Raw genomic sequence first — 20,145 nt, 5'->3', positions numbered from 1 at the left:
TTTGAATACAGTGAAACTCGCCAGAACTTCTCTTGCTCTAGAGGCTGGAAAAACACGCCGCGAAGCCAAAGCGAAAAAAATCGGTCCGAGATCAATTTTCCCGCCCCGTGACAGCATATCGCCTTTTTGCTTGACAGCTTTCGCTTCACCAGCTAATCTATCTCTCAGACCACAATATGTAAACAGGCAGCCGCTAATTCAACATGGCGGCAAAGACATCGGCAGTGGTTTGCGAGCTACCCGCGCAGCATGTCAAAGCTCACGGGTGTGAAACAGTGGTTTGGATTCCAATTGCCGAGAGCACCGGAAGTAGAAGGTGCAGCAAGTTGGCATGCCCCAACTTGTCTTGCTTTTGCACTGAATCTGTCGTCGCCGCTGTGTCATTTCTGCTGGTGTATCTTCCAAAATAATGTTTCTAAAGGTGTGAACTGTTTCTTTTCAGTGCTTTTCATGCATAATTAGACCACGGTATGAACTTCAGTGCTCAGGAAATGGGTAAAATGAAATGAATACTTAAACGGCGATGGCTGCAGTGGGGGTGGCATGTATATGAGGGGCAGAACGAATGTGAACATTTCCAACGGGCGCCGACATGGTTTTTTGGTCACTCTGGCGGTTTTGCTTTAATTCTCCAGAGTAAATTTTCCAAGACTGATTTTTTTCGTGTTGACTTTGTGGTGGGGTTTCCCAGCCACTTAAACGAAGAAGTGAGCGAATTTCCAATAAGCTTAGCCGCTTTCACTTCCTTTGATGTCAACTGTGAATGCGCCGCGTCAGCAGCATGAATGAGAAAACCGCGGCATCTTATTGAGAGACGGTGAAGGCAGGAAAGTTCAAAATAACATCACAAATTTTTTCAGCAAGGAGCCCATAAAGTTCTTGTTCATCTTTAACATCAGCTTTAAGTTGTTTTTGGTTCATACTAATCCAGGATAATACGAATATTTTTCATGCTCCCTTCAAATTCGTATAATCGAGATTCTACTGCATAGCACCAGTTACTAAGTTTTCCACCATCCCCGACATAGTAGGGCATATCATGGTCGTACTAGGCTCAGGATGGGTGACATTTGGTGCCAGTGCGTACCGAGTATGCCAACCGCATAGGTGGCAAAACATCTGTCTAGTTTTTCTTTTATTTTGCTGTGTTAAGTTAGAGTATGTACTTTAATCATGTTATCTCCTTTTCTTACACAGCATAACCTCTTCAGCCTGCTCATTTTCAAAAGTAAACATGGTGTCCGTGACGCAGTGGGTCAGTGTAAAGCCACAAACAGATTGTTTAGCTTTCCAAGCAAAATTTACTCGAAGTAGGACACTGAAATGTACACTGAACCATCGAAATGTTTGTCCCATTCACATTTTAATAAATATAATTTTCTAAATGCGTTAACAATGCAAGTGAACAAAACCGAAGTCAGCCACAAGCTGCCATTTGCCAAGCGAAATGGATGTATGGAAGCCCTCCCCCGGAGACTTTACTGTCACGAAAAGTTGTCACTGAGTATAGTACAATAATGATCACCACACTCCACTTGAAGAAATGGAAAATGCAAGATTATATAAAGTGCTCACCTGAGAAACTTTGGGTGGTTTAACTCTTTGTGGGGTGGCAGTCTGCATGCCGAGATGACTATCACGTTGCGACCATAAGCATCATCCCCTGGCAGAATGGAACCAACAGTTACACACTGAACAAGCCAATGCACCAGAGTAGTCGTACGCGTACACATCGCAATATGCACAACACAAGGCAGCCACTGAATGAAAATGAAAAGGGTTAGACATAAAGCAGAAATTTGGGCTAGTTTTTTTCTCGCTCGACACAATATTAACGACAGTGATGACGAGGAAAGTACAGGGGATGTTATCTGTAGTACTTCCGACATAAGAAAGAAAATGGGACAAAAGGGTAGTTTGCCTCGGGCAGAGACCAAACCTTCGACCTTCAAATAACGCATCCAACGCTCAGCCAACTGAGCTACAGTGGCAGCCATTTCGGGGCATATAAGTGCACTTGAACCTGGGATGATGATAAATGTGGAACACTCGTCATTATACCGTACGGCAAAGCAGCGCACGTTTGACGGAGACAAGAAGGGCTCCGCCCGTGCTTCACTGCAAGCTATCACCAACTAGCCCAGCTTGTGGAACTCCTTTTCTGCATGTCGGAATCAGATGGCTTATTACGACCTGACCAATAGAGATGCACTCCCTTGTCACATGACTGGAGGCATTTTGGTTTTCAGTAATGCTACATGTTTTATGATTCCACAAAAAAAAACGCATTCTGGTACACCGCCAAACAAACCTTGATTCTTCATCAAAAGATACCTTCCTGAAGTGAGCCATATTTGTTGACCTTTGTCCACTCACCAGGGCCCAGTGCCACTTTTAACCCTGGTGGGTGGACAAAGGTCAACACAACTTTCACTGTGCCATTCTTGATACACAGTGAAAGTTGTAAAAGCTAGGTAGCCTTTTGCCTCGTTTGCATCAAGAGAGAAAAAATTCCTTAGCACATGGTAGGTACAAGACAAAGGGCACAATAACTATCCGAACACAGCGCTAACTTTCAACATGCGATTTGCTTCAGCATGCATCACGCCAATAAATAGGTTCAAAAGCAGCATGCAAAGGCGCATTTATAAGTAACAAATATGATGCCTTCAGTCCTCCTTGCAGACAAGACATGTGGCATCCAAAATCCATTGTCGTCATTCATAAACTAAGTTGTACACATGTTTTAAAAAAAAACTGCTACGCTTTCATATTGGTTACTCATAAATGCACCTGCCTGTGCTGCTTTTCAACATGTTTATTGGCGTGATGCCTTTTGTAATAAATTAGGTTTTGGGAGAAAAGAGGAGTCCAAGGCAATTTAAGTCTTTTTAATGTTTTTTTTTCTTCTTTCTTTGCTATAACAGTGTTACCAAAACATAATAGTTTCAATGTACCAGACATACAGAAAGCACATTACGAATGCCCAGTCTTTATTACAAAGTTGTTGACATGCCTAATAGTAGCTCACATAAAAAATGCAGATGCTGAACCATTCCTTGTATCTGCTAGAAACATTCCAAAGATCTCCACCCACTTTTCTCAATCTTTGGCCAACTGCTTTGTTTCAATACTAATGACCTGTATGACACATCCAACCTGCTGAAGCCGTCGAAATGACTGTTTTTATTTTAGTTCACCCTTGCTCCCGAGGCAGATCTTTCATAACTTTATTTACTGCTTAGAACCATAGAGGTCCTCCTGTTTTTGAACTTAGATATGAAATGAACCATGTTGGGTGAGTTGGTACGATGTCATCACTAAAGGCATCGCAAATAATGTGGCCACAGAATACGAGCAAATGCACACATTGTGATGCTTTTGATGATGAAATGCACAGTAACGACTTTCATGTGCTTTGTGCTGCAGCTACAAGATGGTGCAGTGAGCAAGAGGGTGGCACCTTGCATATATCAAGGGCAGACATCAATAAAAGCTTTTCTGTTAATGTTACTATGGGCACTGTCACTAGTGTGATTGTTCGGTCACTTTAACGTGGTGTCAGAAGTTGGAAAAGATTAACGTGGCAGTAATACTAGATGTATCGCAATACGTTTTGTAAGACGAGTATCTCTATTTGTATTTCCATGACATTAGATAAAGTGTCATGTATCTTAAAATACAAGATACTGCCATCGTAACGCTTCTGTCGGAAACATTATTCGCCGAGTGAACTTCTCTTCTCAAGCATGTACTGGTGCCACTAAGCCGCCCAAATAAAACCAAGGGTAGTGTCATAATTTTATCTTTCCAGCATACTCCACCAATGAGGGAAGGCGAAGTTTGCGTGTCCTTTATGGTGGAACAGAGCAACATGACAGACCTTGTGCTGCCTCGGCAGAAACAAGCGCACAAACACATCATTTCGCGCTTTCCCGCATGCCTTTTGTTTTCTCTACTTCTAACATTTTATTTATATCAGCGTCACGACACTTACTCTTGGCCAAGTACCAGCACCACGTATACCACAATGCTTGCGGCGATGACCACACAAATTCTGATGCTACTCTCCAGCGTGGTACTTGGGGTTACTTTGCATATCACGGCATTAACAGATCAGTGATTTGAATGATCTTGTAAATGTAAGTGTAAATCATTTGCAATTGACTTATGCATTACTAAAATTCTAACTATAGCATCGCCTTCAGTCGAACTACACTATCGCCTTCAGGTATAGTGGCTAAGGCACTCGACTGCTGACCCACAGGTCGCAGGATGGAATCCCGGCCGTGGCGGCCGCATTTTCAATGGAGGTGAAAATTCTTGAGGCATGTGTGATTACATTTAGATGCCCGTTAAAGAATCCGAAGAGGTTGAAATTTCAGGAGCCATCCCCTACGGTGTCTCTGATCATCATATGGTGGTTTTGCAACGTTAATCCCTAACAGTTATTATAACTACATAGCATTGTGGATACCAATGCTATATCTATTAAAACAAGCGTTCACCTATCAGACAATATCTTAACAAACCATATCACTTTTTTTTTTGCTATTCCTATTCAAAGAGCTCTTGAAATCATAATATTGTTACGGGAAGGCTAGTTGGCTCATTTCACAGATTGTAAGGCAAGTGCTTTTGCAGCTGTCCTTTTCTTGCATCTTGTAGATTACCTAAGGCTTTGAACAGTTTTTTCTAAAAGGTATTTTTTTTTCCAGTCTGGTGACTCCAGTATTGCCTTTTCTAAAGTGCAGCCAAAACAAGCTGTCTGCTTTCTACTCACCTTTAACTGCATGATATCTGATACCGTTCACACATCTATTATTCACTTGAGTTTACTCTTCTGCCAATTTATTTTGAAAAACAATTGACTCATTACCTGAGCGTGCATTGAGTATACAGTACCAAACATTTTGCTTACTGCTTCGTAGAGTGTCCAAACTTAGTTTGCATAATAATGTTGGAAATAATTAGGAGCCATCTCAAAGATCTTAGGAAGAGGACTGAAAAGACATTGCTATACCAAATGGTCCATTTTTCTTCTTACAGTCTCAACGAGACATTCAGGCTTGTTTTTCCAAAGGCACTCATAACCTTATTCCCTTAGATTACCAGGTAACTTGACAATACTTCATGATGAATTGTCATGGCTATTAGAAGTGCCATTTGTATCTGTACTTAATCACTATGACTGTGTGAAATGGAACAGCTTTTCTAATTCAGTTAGAAATATTTTATTTGCTTTAGGCTTCCGTATTTTTTTATTAATAACGATTCACAGGTAATCGTGGCAATAGATGGCATACTTACAGCGAAAAAAATACATGGTGGACAGTAAAAGGACAGGACAAGCGCTGGCAATGGCGTGAACAGTGGTGTTCTCCTGCATCGATTTGTGCAATTATACTGCCACGCGACTACGTCCAATTTGGTAATGTGACATGACTTCAGTGTTACGTCATCGACACACAGCCAATGACTGAGCAGGGCTTCCACATGGGCACGTATCATAGTGGCACTGGGAGCAAGCGAGGTGTGAGGAGCACCCTTCCCATTGTGAAGAAGTAGCAAGACTATTCTTTATCTCGCAGGTGTTCTGGCAAACTGCTTCTCCCGGCATTTCGCACTCTACGAAATGGCAGAGGGCAGCACAGGAAAACGAAAATGCCGATCGCGCAGCGAAAACTGCATCACCACCGGTCAAGGCACACTTTCGTAGGGCAAAGGACCAAGTGACGAGCTCTGTGGCCCGTCACGTTGCCCATGGGCCAGTTTGGACCACTGTACGTATGAATGGGATTGATTGATTGATTGTTAAGTTTAACATCCCAAAACCACCATATGATTATGAGAGACGCCTGTTATATTCAGTTTCGGTTTTTACTTTGTGCTCTTTCACCCCCAAGGGGCGCGTCTGTCCTTTATGTATATATTCGATGTGTTGCGTACAATAAACGTCTTTTTGTACGGTGGTGCTGCCGGTGCTTCTTACGTCTTTTGCAAACACCACATTGGCGACGAGGATGGAATAAACACGTCAAGCTACCTTCAGCATCGAGTGTCGTCCGGGTCCGCCCCGCCATGAGTTTCTCCGGCCTTGCTCCGCCGCCGCCGTTCCTCCCGATGCCCGGCCGGCCGTCACTTCCCTGGGAGGAGTGGGCGCAGACTTTAACAGTCTACCTTCTAGCGTCCGGAGCAGCTGAGTTCCCACCAGCGCGACGCAAGCCCATTCTTCAACATTGTTTGGGGGGCGGAAGGGCAGCGTGTTTACCTGACTTTACCTGCAGGGTCAAATGCCGCAGCACCAGCAAGCGCCGCAGCACCGGAAGTACAACAGAAGCCTCCCGCGGCTGCTGCTGACGAGTACGAGGCTGCACTCATCGCCTTACGGCAGCAGTTTTCCACGTCGTGTAACGTCGTCATCGAGCGTCATCGTTTCCACCGCCGCAGCCAACACGCAGGCGAGTCCGTTCATGACTTTGTTGCTGCTTTACGGGAGCTCGTTTCGCATTGTTCGTTCGCTTCACAAGATGATGCTCTGCGGGACCGATTTGTTGCAGCCGTTGTTTTCAACCACGTACGTGAACGGTTGCTGCTCGAGGGTTCCTCCCTTTCGTTCGAGAGCACAGTGCGGATCGCTCTTCAGTTTGAGCAAGCAGCTTAAGAGCTGAAGGAATTTTCTGCTTCGGTGGAGCCTGTTTCTGTACGGCGTCGTTCCCAGTATTCGCATTCTTCGCGAAAATTCAATTTCCAGCCAAAAGCGCATTTTCAGCAAAACTCTCCAAGCGCTAGCGGTTCGCGTGCGCCACAGGGGCCCCGCCCCCCTCGGCGAGACAGAGATAGCCGGTCCGTTTCACCACACTGTTTCCGATGCGTCTCGCGGAATCCCCGCGCATCAGCGTCACAGTGCCCTGCGCAGAGAAAGAAGTGTTTGTTTTGCGGTATCAAGGGCCACTTTCAGAAAGTATGCAACCGCAAGCGTCAAATGCAAGGCAGGATTCGTGAAGTTGGCATCGATCACGATGCTTTGTCAGGGGGAAGTTCTGAGCAAGTTTTGACTGTGCAGCATCCCGCTCGCAGCGCAATTTACATACAAGTGCGCGTAGCGGATGTCAAGTTGTCATTCCTTGATGACTCAGGGTCGTCTGTTTCAATTCTATCAGAGCAAGAATTTCACCAACATTTTCAAAGCGGTTTGCTCCTCCCAGCTCCGCATGTCACTTTGTTTGACTATTCGAAGCGCCCAATTTCCGTGCTAGGCTGTTTCCAGACAGACATTCAAATTAAAGGGCGCTCTGCACCACTTCTTTTCTACATCGTTCGCCAAGGAACTTGTCTGATTGGCCTTGACGGCATTAAGGCCCTAAATCTTCGAATACAGGGCTCCACTCTTGAGTGCCTGCACACGTTCGTTGCCCCGCCGGCGCGTGTTAATGACCCGACACCTTGTCACATTCCCATGCAGTCAATAGAGCAACCCAGGCAAGCAAACCTTCCGCCAGCCTTGGAACACGACTTCTGTTCACTTTTCAGTCCCTTTGGGTCTTGCTAAGCGGTTCACGCATCGTGTCAAGATTCGGCAAGGCGTGCAGCCGGTATCTTCGAAGCTGCGCCGTCTTTTATATTCACTTAGGAAACCAGTGTCAAATGAACTTCACAGGTTGCTGCACCTTGACATCATCGAACGCATCGATGCTTCTGAATGGGTTTCGCCCATTGTTGTCGTTGACAAGAAAGACGGCACCATCAGAATTTGTGTTGACCTCCGGGAGCCTAACAAGGCTTTTGTACCAGACAGCTTCCCGTTGCCTCATACAGAGGAACTCCTTCATGCCTTGGTAGGTGCGACACACTTCTCAAAACTTGACTTGGCTTCTGCCTACCATCAGGTTCTTTTGCACCCTGACAGCAGGGACCTGACAGCCTTCATCACGCATGAAGGACTTTTTCGGTTCAAGAGAGTTTGCTTTGGGTTAGCTTCTGCCCCAGCGGCATTTCAGAAGATGATGGCCACAATTCTGGATGGCTGCCCTGGTGTGTTGCTCTACATTGATGAAGTGATAGTCTTTGGGAAAAGTGCAGAAGAACATCTTTTGAACATAACAAAGGTCTTGCAGAAAGTCAAGTACGCAGGCCTGAAATTGAACGACAAATGCCTCTTCTACGTTCCAGAACTTTCTTTCCTAGGGCATAAGGTCACTGCACAAGGTATCTCACCGCTTCCAGAGAAAGTAGACTCGGTAGTTAACACTTCAGTGCCAACAGATGTTGCTGCCTTCCGTTCATTCCTGGGTCTTGTAGAATACTATCCCAAGTTTGTTCCCCGCTTGGCCCAGGTGGTCGAGCCTATGCGCGTTCTGCTTCGCAAGAATGAGCCATTCATCTGGTGAGCCGAAGCAGACAGCAGTCTCCGGAGGGTCAAGGAAATGCTTTCTTCAAGTACAGTTCTCCACGTGTTCGATCCATCACTTCCAGTCATCGTGTCGACCGACGCTTCTGACTGTGGGCTGGGAGCCGTTCTGCAGCAGCAAAATGGCCATGAGCTCCGCACAGTGGCTTTCGCGTCTCGTACCTTGTCACCAGTGGAAAGAAAGTACTCGGTCGGCGAACCCGAAGCGTTGGCATGCATTTGGGCGTGCGAACGATGGCACACTTACCTTTGGGGTCGCCACTTCAAGATTCGAACGGACCATCAGGCGTTGGTATCGTTGCTGTCTTCGCAAGGACGTGGCAGAAGGCCACTTCGAATTGCACGCTGGAATGCGCGACTCCTATGCTACAATTTCACTGTCGAGTACCGCAAGGGGTTCACTAACACGGTGGCAGATGCTCTTCCTCGGCTGCCAGCTCCTGCCGCACAGGCACAGCTGGCCAAGGATGAAGAAATTGTGTCGTTGGTCGAGTCGGCTTGCGTGACGAAGGAAGAATTCAAGCAAGCCGTCCTCAATGATGGTTGTCTGCAAACGGTCAAGTCGTTCGTGCTCGGTTCTTGGCCACCACAAAAGTCCATACCAGAGGAGGCAAAACCTTTCTACTCTGTGCGCGAAGAACTTTCTGTTGTTGATGACCTTCTACAAAGCGCAGAACGCCTCGTTGTTCCGTCCTCACTCACGGCTCAGTCCATCGCCGTTGCCCACGAGGCACATCCGTGCATCACACGCACAAAGGCGCGACTTCGTGAGCTATTCTGGTGGCCACAGATGGACAAGCAAGCTGAATCTGCCGTGAAAAACTGTCACATCTGCCTGGAGGCAGATAAGTCTGCCAAAACATCGCCAGCGCCATTGCAGCCTATTGACTGGCCTGAAAGGCCATGGCAGAAACTGGGCCTAGACATTGTTGGCCCATTGAAACATGCACCTCACAATAGCCAATTTGCTATAACACTGGTCGATTACCATTCCAAATGGCCAGAGATATATTTCTGCAGCAAAGTGGCCACAAGCACCGTGAAAGACTTCTTAACCAGTGTTTTTGCCCGTGAAGGATACCCAGAAGAGATTGTTTGCGACAATGGGCCGCAGTTCACTTCACGTGAATTTGTAACCTTTCTTCAAAACCGAGCCATCAAGCTGTCTCATTCGTCTGTATATTACCCCCAGGCGAATGGGCAAGTCGAGAGGTTCAATCGAACTCTGAAGAACTTCATCCAGGTTTCACTCCTCGAAAGGAGACCTATCCGACAAGCAGTTACGGACTACCTCTCTATTTACCGCTGTACTCCACAGGCTACCACTGGAGTTGCCCCAGCAGTTCTGCTGCATGAGCAAATGCCCCGAACCAGATTGGATGTTGTGGGGTTTTCGGCACCAGCGTTTGCAAAATACCCAGCAAGGGAACTGGCGCGACTGCGCCAAAGGGTCCGGCTTCAACAGCAAAGCAGTAAGGAGTACACGGACCGCAGGAGAGCTGCTAAGCAGCCAAAGATAGCTGTGGATGATTTCGTTCATATCAAGAAGCCGTCCGTTCGCTTCAAGGGGGATCGCTCCTTTTCCTCGCCAACTGAGGTACTTGCAGACGGCCGCACATGGAACGCCTCCAAGCTTTCCCGGGTTCCTGAGAGGGGCACGAGTCCACCATACCAACGTTCGGAGCTGCCTGCGCCACAGCTTCCGGTTCAAGTGCCGCAGCCTGCCCTGCCGCCGCTGCCATCTCCCGGGTCGCAGCCGCCGCCTCTTGGCGTACTGCAGTCTGCCGTACCGCAGTCGCCTGCTCCTGATCCGCAGCTGCCTGTACCGGAGCCTGCCATGCTGCAGCCGCCTTCTCCTGGGCCGCAATCTCGGTCTCCTGGCGTACTACAGGGCTCTACAAGCTCATTACCATCTCCGGCCATGCAGCATCCCCATCGGCCGTCCCGAGAGCGCCGGCCACCGGTCCGGCTCAAGGACTATCAGACCCACTAGTTGTCTGTGTGTATAGCACGGTGTGTATGTAGTGTAAATATGTATGTGTATACAGCATGTAAAATGTACAGTGCATGCATAGGGGTTTCTTACTAACACTTACTAACAACTAATCACTACATATAAGGGAGGGAGTATGTTATATTCAGTTTCGGTTTTTACTTTGTGTTCTTTCACTCCCAGGGGGCGCGTCTGTCCTTTATGTATATATTCGATGTGTTGCGTACAATAAACGTCTTTTTGTACGGTGGTGCTGCCGGTGCTTCTTACGTATTTCGCAAACACCACAACGCCGTAGTGGAGGGCTCCGGAAATTTCGACCACCTGTGGTTCTTTAACATACACCCAAATTTGAGCACATGGGCCTACAACATTTCCGCCTCTATCGGAAATGCAGCCGCCACAGCCGGGGTTCGATTCCGCGACCTGCAGGTCAGCAGTTGAGTACCTTAGCCACTAGACCACCATGGCGAGGCAGTGCACATATGAAGGGGATTGGTCAGAGAAAAAAAGGCCCAGGAATTGTTTTTTAAGAGCAAAGGTCTGTGCGACACACAGTACTGTAATATTTTAAAAATGTGATCACCACGGTCTACTTATTTGAGGGTGTAAAAAAAAGGTCTAAGCTTTTTTACTGGTCCTTTAATTGTCGACATGGTGCGACACAGGAAGAAGACCCTAGCAACCACATCCCTTCGAATAGACAGTGGTGCCAGCTTTCCATCGAGGTATTATTGTGAAAAACCATGAAAGCTGTTGTGCCTACCCGCAATGTCGACAATGCCATGGCATTCAATGTCAGTGAAGTCCTCAAGCTGTGGTCGGCCATCCTGGGGCGGTAAAAGGTCAGGGGGCGGTTCAAGGTCGAGGCCTAGCACGGCCTCATAATTGTTGTCGTCCAGCAGGCTCTCCGAAAGGGACGGCGAGGAGTCCAAGTACTCGGGCGAGGAGGAGCCGCCCTTGCTGCCACTGCTCACGTACCGGCCGTTGGCCGACGTGGTGTCCCGCAGATCAAGGTGCACCGTGAGATTCCGATTGGGCTCACCAACTGCAATGTTCGGTTAGCGAGAAGATTGAAAAGAAACTGAGTACACTCCACCGAAGTGGATATACCAGGAATAGCTCCTCCGCAAGTTACACAATTGCAAAGACAAAAACATATGGTCAACAAAAGCCATTGGGACGGCATGCACTCCATCGACCTCCTCCCTTAGGAGGGAAAGTGAAGGCCTGCTGGGCCTACTACCACCAAGCCACTAAACTTAGGCTGCCTTTCAAAGTCGCTCGCTATGCCTGCCTTTAACAGTGCACCCATCGCAATTCAGGCAGTCGTCACAATCATGGCAGTGCATTGCCAGTTGGCTGCACGCGGCCGTTGACAGGTTCTGTGAACAGGTTCCGCATTCATTATTGGTACACACTAATTTTAGGGGCGCAGAGGCATACATGTTCTGTTTATACATAATCATACACTGCAATGCCTGGCAAACTGTGCTATTTGGGGTGACCTTTTATTTACATTCATTGTAACTGCACATAAAGTAATGACTCACCTTTGATGGGCAGGTTCCCATGGGTGCCTTGAAATAAAAGATGCAGCGGCATTACTCACTAACTTCCTCTATGTGAAATCTAATATTCGAATCAAAATACAGGAACAAAACTACAGTTTTATACTTAGTCACATCGAAATAAAATGAACAGAGACATTAAACAAGCTTTTTGTTCTTTTATGGACCAAGGTGGGGGTGGGTTCATTATACGAGCGGGTAAATTGGGAGAGTAAATACGGTAGCTAACCTTTCTGTCATTGTGGACAATGGTCAAAATTCAAAGAGGCATCAGAGTGCACTCTAAAAATAGCAAAATTTCTCATGTATATTTCCTAATGCACATTGAATCAAACTAACAGCAAACAGTGGCAGTGCGTCAGCACACTGGTATAGCTGTTCATATAATGGTTGTCAGTATCGGTTCTGCGAAGGTAAAATTACAGAAGCAATCGTGTTTATAGTGCATCTCATCCACAAAGAACACATACGCACCTGAAGAGGAGGAGTTTTGCATGGACATGGTCGCAAATGGAAGGTACTATCAAGGCAGCATTCTAACAGCCCTTATCTCTGGTGCGTCAAAGATAGTGAATTGTGTATTCGGCGCACCACTCAAGTTTATCGAATGAGCTTGTTGATAGTATTTTATTTCACGATATACAGAGATACAACATGTGTGCATTTTTTTTTCAACCTTGACATGACCTAAATACTGGAGATTCATCTCTGACTTACTATTTGTTGTGCTTTTCTTTTTGTTCTTTAACTTTTTTTCAGCCATATGGATTGCAAAAGGCTTGTCGCATTCATAAGGTTTTGGCTATTTATAAAGAATGTCCTTACTGTCTATGGATATTAAACAAAAATTTCTGAAAATGAGGAAGTTAAAGAAGTAAACTTTACAACTATGCAGCCTAAAAATGCTATCAGGATGGCATGAACTGCGATTTAAAGCAAACAAAACCAATGTGATATGCATCCTTCTCATCAATTGTCCAAGACAATGTGCTGCACAGGCCCTCATTATGAGATCAAAGGTTTGACAGTCTGATCAGACCAAATAATTGAATAAAAAGGCAAGCATGCTAACCTCAAGAAAATAAAAAAGCATTGATGTTTTGGCCTCCCGAACCAAATTGTGAAACAAGTTAATTTGCAAGACAACATATTTTTTCCGTTCAGGACGACCACCCAGATTAAGTATAGCTTGCACCTGTCCACGATGAAAATTCACTAAATTGGTTTCCTGAAACGACAATACGTGGCAAGAATTTTCTCCCTATATTATCGATGCACACTAGGTCAGAACACTCCTTAATGTGCTTATGGCTTCACCATAAGGTGCAGTGGCACAATATTTCACCTTCGTGAGTGCTGTCACTTTTGCTGACAAGATTGGCATGGTACCTGAAGCAGTTGAACAAGTACTCATCCTCCATGTTTAGACTGCTTCTGTTTGTACAAGGTCCTACTTGCACTAGCAGCAGAGCGGCCCATTACTTGATGTTCTCAGGCCACCGTGCCCAACTGGCTTTGGTCATGCACATCAAGCTTCTCTTGTCATTCGAACAACAAATACAAGGGCCACTTTTGAGATGTTCAATGGTGGCCACACAGTGACATGGCTAATTGGCGATGGAGGAGCAGTTCTCACAGCCACAATGGCGTACTTCATAGTCTACTCCCAACATTGCTACAAGCTGCGGGAAAACATGACTCACCAGTGGGATGTATTGGACACTTTCAGCATGATTCGTATTTCCCACGGAACGTATATTGCATCAGCGATGATTTCGCGATCTGGCAACACATTGCAGATCTATGTGGTTACTGCGTAGCTAAGATTGATAAGGCGAGCTAAGTGAACCTCTGGCCTAACACAATCATCCTGCCGAGTGCTTGCTCATTTGTTGGTTTTTCCCTCAGTTTTGTTGTTGCATGGTTCCACTATATATCACTTTAAACCGTATACGTTTGATCCAAAAGTGTGTTCTGCATGAGCCTTCTTATTTCCTGCCACCTGTTATCTTCTCATTGGAGTGAAGGTGAGGCTTCCGCACTTCCGTGTTGCTCCACGAGTAGTGTGGCGGCTTGTGGCTCATTATGGTTTTGATAGCTCACAATGTTGTTTAGAAAATTACGCCAAAATGTGAATGGGACGTACTTGAAGTGGTGTAGCGCATTACGGGATTGAAACAGCCGAGCAGACCGACACAAGGAGACAGAGCACAAACTTTTGTATCTATACGCGCAGACATTTCTTTAATCCCAAAATGCGCTATATCAGTTCACGTACAACGAACCAACTCGTCTAATAACAAACTTACTTGTATAGATAATCGAGTGCCCTTCTGTTTCCACGTTCTCTGCCGCAATTCAAGGGACGTAATGATAGCGCTTCAATCACTAGTGCTGTAGCAAGGTGTCAGACGAGCTTCGCTCATAAGTCACTTATCATTGCTCGATGTGTTTTTTTTTTATTTCAGTTATGCCTTTAATAATACGGAATGTCTTAAAATGCGAAATTCACTTAACAGACAATTGTTTTCTTTTCTTTTCCCATGATTTGAAGCGTTAGACAATGCATTGTATCAAGTGTCACTACTTACGTTGGCATACCCATTGTTCGTCATTACACACCGTAATATTGTATTGCAGTGCTACATCTCACATGTCATTTGTATCTTTTTGCTGTTTTTTTGTAAGCTCTTTTTATTGTTCAAGTGCATTTCCACAGAAAATGTAATGCCTCCACTCCTGCTTGAGGCCTGGAAGTTCAGGCCAGCAGTATTGAATAAATAAATAATAAATAAATAAATAACACTGGTGAATGGGACAAACAATTCGATGATTCAGTGTAAACTTTGGTGCCAATTTACAAACACATTCTTCTTGGAGAACTAAACAGCGTATTGACGATTGCACACTGAGCTGCGTCAGGAACGCCACTTTGGGAAAAGATCATGCAGAAAAGAAATGGAAAGAAAAGGACGGAGGCATTCTTGTAAAGATGACGTTATCTTACGTATCACTTCCCGCAACTGTTAAGTCTCGAAATAAGTAAAGCAGCATCTTGTTTCAGCAAGAACAAATAGGAAAATTTTCAGTAACCTTAAGTACCACATTCTGGCACGCTTCAATTCTGTTGCTTCCACAATGGTGTCAAGAAAAGTTCTGAACAAGTACAAGCCAATAAATAAATTTCTGTTCTTATTCCAAGAAAGAATACCTGGTGTTGAAGATGTGCCATCAAAGGTTTCCCTGTTCAAAGATGTTCAGGAAATGATAAACGACGAACCCTCTGAGCAAAATACACTTCTCGAAGCAAAAACCTCACATCCCAAAGGTGTGCTGTCCTCATGGACCATAAAAGCCCTACGGCTCACCCAGCGACGTCTGCACTAGCTCAGTGTCATCAAACTCCAGGGCTGGCTCAAAGTCACAGTCGTGGCTATCTGGCATGCTGTCGCTGTTGGTAGAGTCACCTGCGGGAAACATGACATCTTAGTAACCCATTGATCAGGGCTAATTGGCACATAATTATACCAAAGAAAGTAATAGCACAAAAGGAACAAAAATAACATAACAAAGAAATGAAGGCCATGGCACAAGTTCTGACTGGCAACTGAATTTTTATTGTATGTAAACCAGCCTTTGATGCTCTTTCTGAAAGAACATGCTCACATCAAACATTTGTGAATCACAATCACGTTATTTCTTTCATGAAGTCTTTTCGCCAGCAATAGTAGAAGGGAGAGCAAACTAACACTCTTCAAATGTGACAACTTTGTTAGTTAGCCCTCTCTTCTACTACCACATACCATCGACCATAGCGTTCAGCTGGAAATGGGTCACTGGCACATCAATTTTCAAGGGCCACAAAGTATACTACTAGTTCGCTCTTTTCATGCAAAGCATTTATTCATACTTCTACTCTGATAGTAGAAGCACAGCTGCACATTAAACAGCTCCAGGTGGAGCCCTCCAAAATGGCATCTCTCACAAATGTATGCCGATTTTGGGACGTTGAATCACATATATTTTTATTAGCAGTATCACAGCAATTTGTTTTTTTTAAGTGTAGCGTTATGCAAAGATGTAGTATTTGATTATTTTAAAATTGAAATTTGGCCTCGATGAGGGCGCCCCTAGAAGAAAGTGCAATAGGGAAAACGGTGGCGACCATGCGATCATAACGCAAAGTCAGCAGATACACACTAGGTGTTTTAAGCCGGAATGCGCCACGGTTGATTTCTTTTTTTTTTTTTTTTTTTTTTTTTTTTTTTTTTTTTTTTTGTCCCCTATGATGGTCTGACCTTAGTCTCAAGTTTGCGTAGCGACAACAACGCCGCACTGCGGCTCTGGCAGCAAGCTCAGGGAAACTGGTGATATGTGCGGCAGAGAGCGCAGGCGACTCTGTGTTTCACCATAGCGGGAGCACATGTGGCACGCATTCTAGAGTCGGTATGGTGAACTTCGGCGCCGTGCTGTCAGCTTGGGGCGCTGGAACTGGACGCTCGCTATACAACGTTGCTTTTCCACAATTTCGCAGAAGTGATCATAGGGAAGCGTCAGTGAGGTCCGAAGTATTGTTCTGTGACAAGAGTGCAGACAGTACAAGGACACACAACCTGCTTGTAAAACTATGGGTTGCTGAACAAGTCATACGAGAGAGAAAGAAAGCAAGCGGGGATCCCCGCTGTTTAAAGAATAAAGTAAGTTCTAGCTCTGTCTTGCCTTCCATTTTGATTCTCTCAGTTCACTTATAATCATTTGTTTCGACTACTGAATCAATACATAAGATGATACGTCCCTGTAATGACTGAAGTAATAATAGCTTGCTGTCTCCTCGCATTGTGAAAGTCCAGTTACGGTTGCATGTTAAAACAACTTTGTGTTTTCATTTCTTGTGTTTGTGAGACATAGCTGTGGATAGCGTTGCATTGGTGGTTGCTTTCAAATGAACTGTGCACATTATAAGAAGTTTGCCACCTGCAATTCACGCATCGAGATGGCTGCATTATTGTGCCAGAACGAACCCCTGTGCATTTTCAGCAAACTTTGACATCGCCTTGCTGGTTTGTTCTATTTTGTCGCTTCATTAGGGTGGTATTAATTCGAGCTGCTGAATCGAACTAGCACTTCATACATTCGGAGATGTCTGGTTTTCAATCTTGCATGCAGTGTGTATGCGTGTTACACTCCGTAGAGCACTGTCAGTGTGCATTTACGAGTGCGCTAATTGCTTGAGCTCGTCGCGCTCTCGATATCACACTGTGCTTAAAATTCGGCACCTCTCACGCTGAGCCGTGTTTCCGCAGCAGGCCTTGCATGCCTGTACAGTCGACATTGTCATAAAATTGGAGTGCAAACACGATGCGAGATTGAAAAAAAAAACGGTAGCAGTTCAACTTGCTTCGCAATGGTTACAGCTAAGTCAGCAGGCGATGCTCCAGTGGGACGGAGGACATGACTCTAATCTTATCAAGCTTTTTAGTGCTATGGCCGTGTCATCTTTGTTTATTTTCCCATGCGGCGAAAGTTCACACCATGACAGTACGCTGATTCATTGATTAATATTGTGACAGGGCGAGATCTAGGCTTATAGTGTAGCATCCACAGAGAATCGGCAGCCAAACAAGATGGCTGAGTTGCCTCTCGCGCAAGCGTCTAACGCACAGGCGTCTTCGTCGTCTTCGGATGCCACCGTATAGGACTGGCATCACCAGTGTTGATCCGGTGAGTCACCGCAGTTGTTAGGCCGAGAGGGCGGTGGTCAAAGTCGAAAATGTCTCTATATGATGTTAGCAGACGATGGAGGCCGGCAGCTTGCGCTGAAGTTAGATCAAGAGCAATCATCTTGTTAATGTGATCGGCAGGCAGAGTGTAATTCCGGCCAAGACAGAGAAATGTAGCATTGGTATCCAAACCAGTAACCTTGCAGCTGTCAAGCGGAGATAGGGTGGCCAAAGACATGTCTTGCCGAATAACGCGAGTCAACAGACTGACAATGAGTAGGGGTATAACCACTGTATTATCAACGACGGAGACAACAGTGTGAGCAAGGGCGAGGTCTCGGGCCATCAGTACGTCGGCTATAGGAGTGATGAGATAGTCACCATTGGGCACATAACGTGAGCACGACAAAGTGACATATGTAGCAACTTGCGGGAGCAAGCGAATATGGTGACGAGAGCATAAACGTGGAGAATGGTCAGCTGGAAAATCGACAAGCTGCGGCAGCTCAAGCTGAAGAGCACCAGTGGCACAATCATAGAGCGCAGAATGACGTGACAGAAAGTCCAAACCAAGTATTAGGTAATGAGGACACATTTCAATGACGGCAAACTGAACTAATGTAGGATGACCGGCAATGGACACACAGGCCGTGCACTTCCCTTGAACGTCGGGGGTGCCCCCATCAGCGAAACGATGTGTGTGGGAAACGGCAGGCGTGAGCATTTTGTGTAGGCGTCGGCAAAGGTTCGCCCTCATTACAGAAATGTGCGCTCCAGTATCTATAAGGGCCGAAATAACCACACCGGCAACGTTAAACAAACTTTGTCTCGTCGGAAGCGTCAAGAGAGGATTTGTGGACAGAGTCGAAAATGCAGCGTCACTTCCGGGCGCTGCACCGTTTAGTTTTCTGGGTAGGCAGGGGCGGGGTTGAATGGGGACGACGGCCTGCGAGTCAGCGGTGAGCGAGACGACTGGCTACGCCCTGGAGGCGAATGCGACTGACGACCATGCGGTGACGGAGATCGGCTGTTGAACCTTCTGTAGTTGTTTGGCGGAGAAGGCTGCGCGGCAGATGCAAAGCGGGTGCGGTCCTGTCGGTAGTGAGGTTAAGATGAAGTCCGAGGTGGCGAGGACGAGCGGCAATTGCAGTTACGGACGACATAACCGATACGGTGGCAATGAAAACAAATTGGTCGATTGTCGGCGGTTCTCCACGCAGCGGGGTCGCGAGATCGGGCCGTAAACTGCTGCTTGTGATAGGACGAGGGTAGATGCCATAGAGCTCGCTACGGGCTGGGCAAAGCGCGCACTGTTACGACCGGAGTTTGCAGGCACCGGAGGTCCGGGATGAAGTTGTCGAGGAAGAAAGAAGAGGGACTTGAAGAAGGTTTATTCACATTATTTACATAGTGAGCTCTCGTACATGACGAGCTCTTTCTGAAGCTCTTTCGTACATGACGAGCTCTCGAATCTGGCGTTCCTCTACATGGCGCTCCTTCACATGAGCCGGGTGGCTCATTATAAAGGGTATGTGCTCCCCAGATTCCTAGATCAGGGAACACGTGCAGATGGTACTCTCCAATCACAGATCACACACAACTGGCGAGGGGGACGAGCATGCACGGCTCACGTGAACGTCCAATATTAAGGTGTGACTCTGCAGTCCAAGGTAGCGCCAGCGGGGCTCTTCCTCGTCGAGTGTGTGCCGCTGGTCGAGGGGTCGCCAGCTCATGACAGCATACTTCAAAAGGTCCGCCGAATTTAATTAGCGGGGCTATTTTAAGGCGGCCGCCGCGGTCTCTTCCAAGAAGATGCTGTATTTGTTGTCCTCTCTCGAACGGCTTACGGAGTCGTGGCAACACGTCTCTCCTGGCCGGAGGCATTGTCCCTCCGGCCAGGAGGGACAATGCCTGGCGGTCATAGGCAACCGGCTGGTCTCTTCCAAGGAAGATGCTGTATTTGTTGTCCTCTCCCGAACGACTTACGGTGTCGACGACGTCTCACCCTCTGGCCAGGAGGGACAATGCCTGGCGGTCATAGGCAGCCGGCCGGTCAGTTACTTGTTTGAGGATCCAAAGAGCGCCGCTCTCTCGTCAGCTCTGGCGCCAGTCACAACAACACCGAGGGAATACCTATGCTGGCTAGTTCTTGGCGGACGATGGCTTGAACCTTGTTAGTTGTGAGTGGGGTCGTATCACTTGCAGCAGTGTGAGCCGGAGCAGGGGCAATGGCTTCAAGTTTAAGCTGTACAATTCGGGTCACCTGATCCTTTGAAACTACAGGTATTCCCTCTCACTTTAATCCAAGTGCTAGCTTAAATAATCTGCATGCCATTGAAATAATCTGAGTGCTGAGCTATTTAATCTTTGTGCCAAACATTTAATCCAAGTGCCAACATATTTAATCCAAGTACCAACTCACTCAGGCCGCGTGCCATTGAGTTTAATCCA

General features: G+C 46.4%; 2 protein-coding genes across 6 annotated transcripts in view; both read right to left on the bottom strand.

Moving 5' to 3' along the window:
• LOC142783830 (uncharacterized) overlaps nt 1-20,145 on the bottom strand; it is a 456,044-nt gene that overhangs the window by 140,864 nt on the left and 295,035 nt on the right. The window lies entirely within an intron of this gene.
• Nucleotides 1-20,145, bottom strand: part of RhoGAP68F (Rho GTPase activating protein at 68F) — a 177,953-nt gene that overhangs the window by 126,091 nt on the left and 31,717 nt on the right. For 3 of the 4 annotated variants that reach the window (XR_012888497.1, XM_037418110.2, XM_037418108.2), the window contains exons 2-5: nt 15,343-15,441; nt 11,957-11,983; nt 11,170-11,451; nt 1,576-1,663 (exon numbers count right to left, since the gene is read on the bottom strand). Coding sequence is in view for 3 of the 4 variants with exons in the window: in XM_037418110.2 (XP_037274007.1) it covers nt 1,576-1,663; nt 11,170-11,451; nt 11,957-11,983; nt 15,343-15,441 (496 nt within the window). In the remaining variant the exon portion in view is untranslated. The remainder of the gene's footprint in view (nt 1-1,575; nt 1,664-11,169; nt 11,452-11,956; nt 11,984-15,342; nt 15,442-20,145) is intronic. The other variant, XM_037418109.2, reaches the window with a different exon arrangement.

The sequence above is a fragment of the Rhipicephalus microplus genome, unplaced genomic scaffold, assembly GCF_043290135.1.
Source record: "Rhipicephalus microplus isolate Deutch F79 unplaced genomic scaffold, USDA_Rmic scaffold_12, whole genome shotgun sequence".
NCBI lineage: Eukaryota > Metazoa > Arthropoda > Arachnida > Ixodida > Ixodidae > Rhipicephalus > Rhipicephalus microplus.
This window is presented reverse-complemented; position numbering and strand designations above follow the sequence as displayed.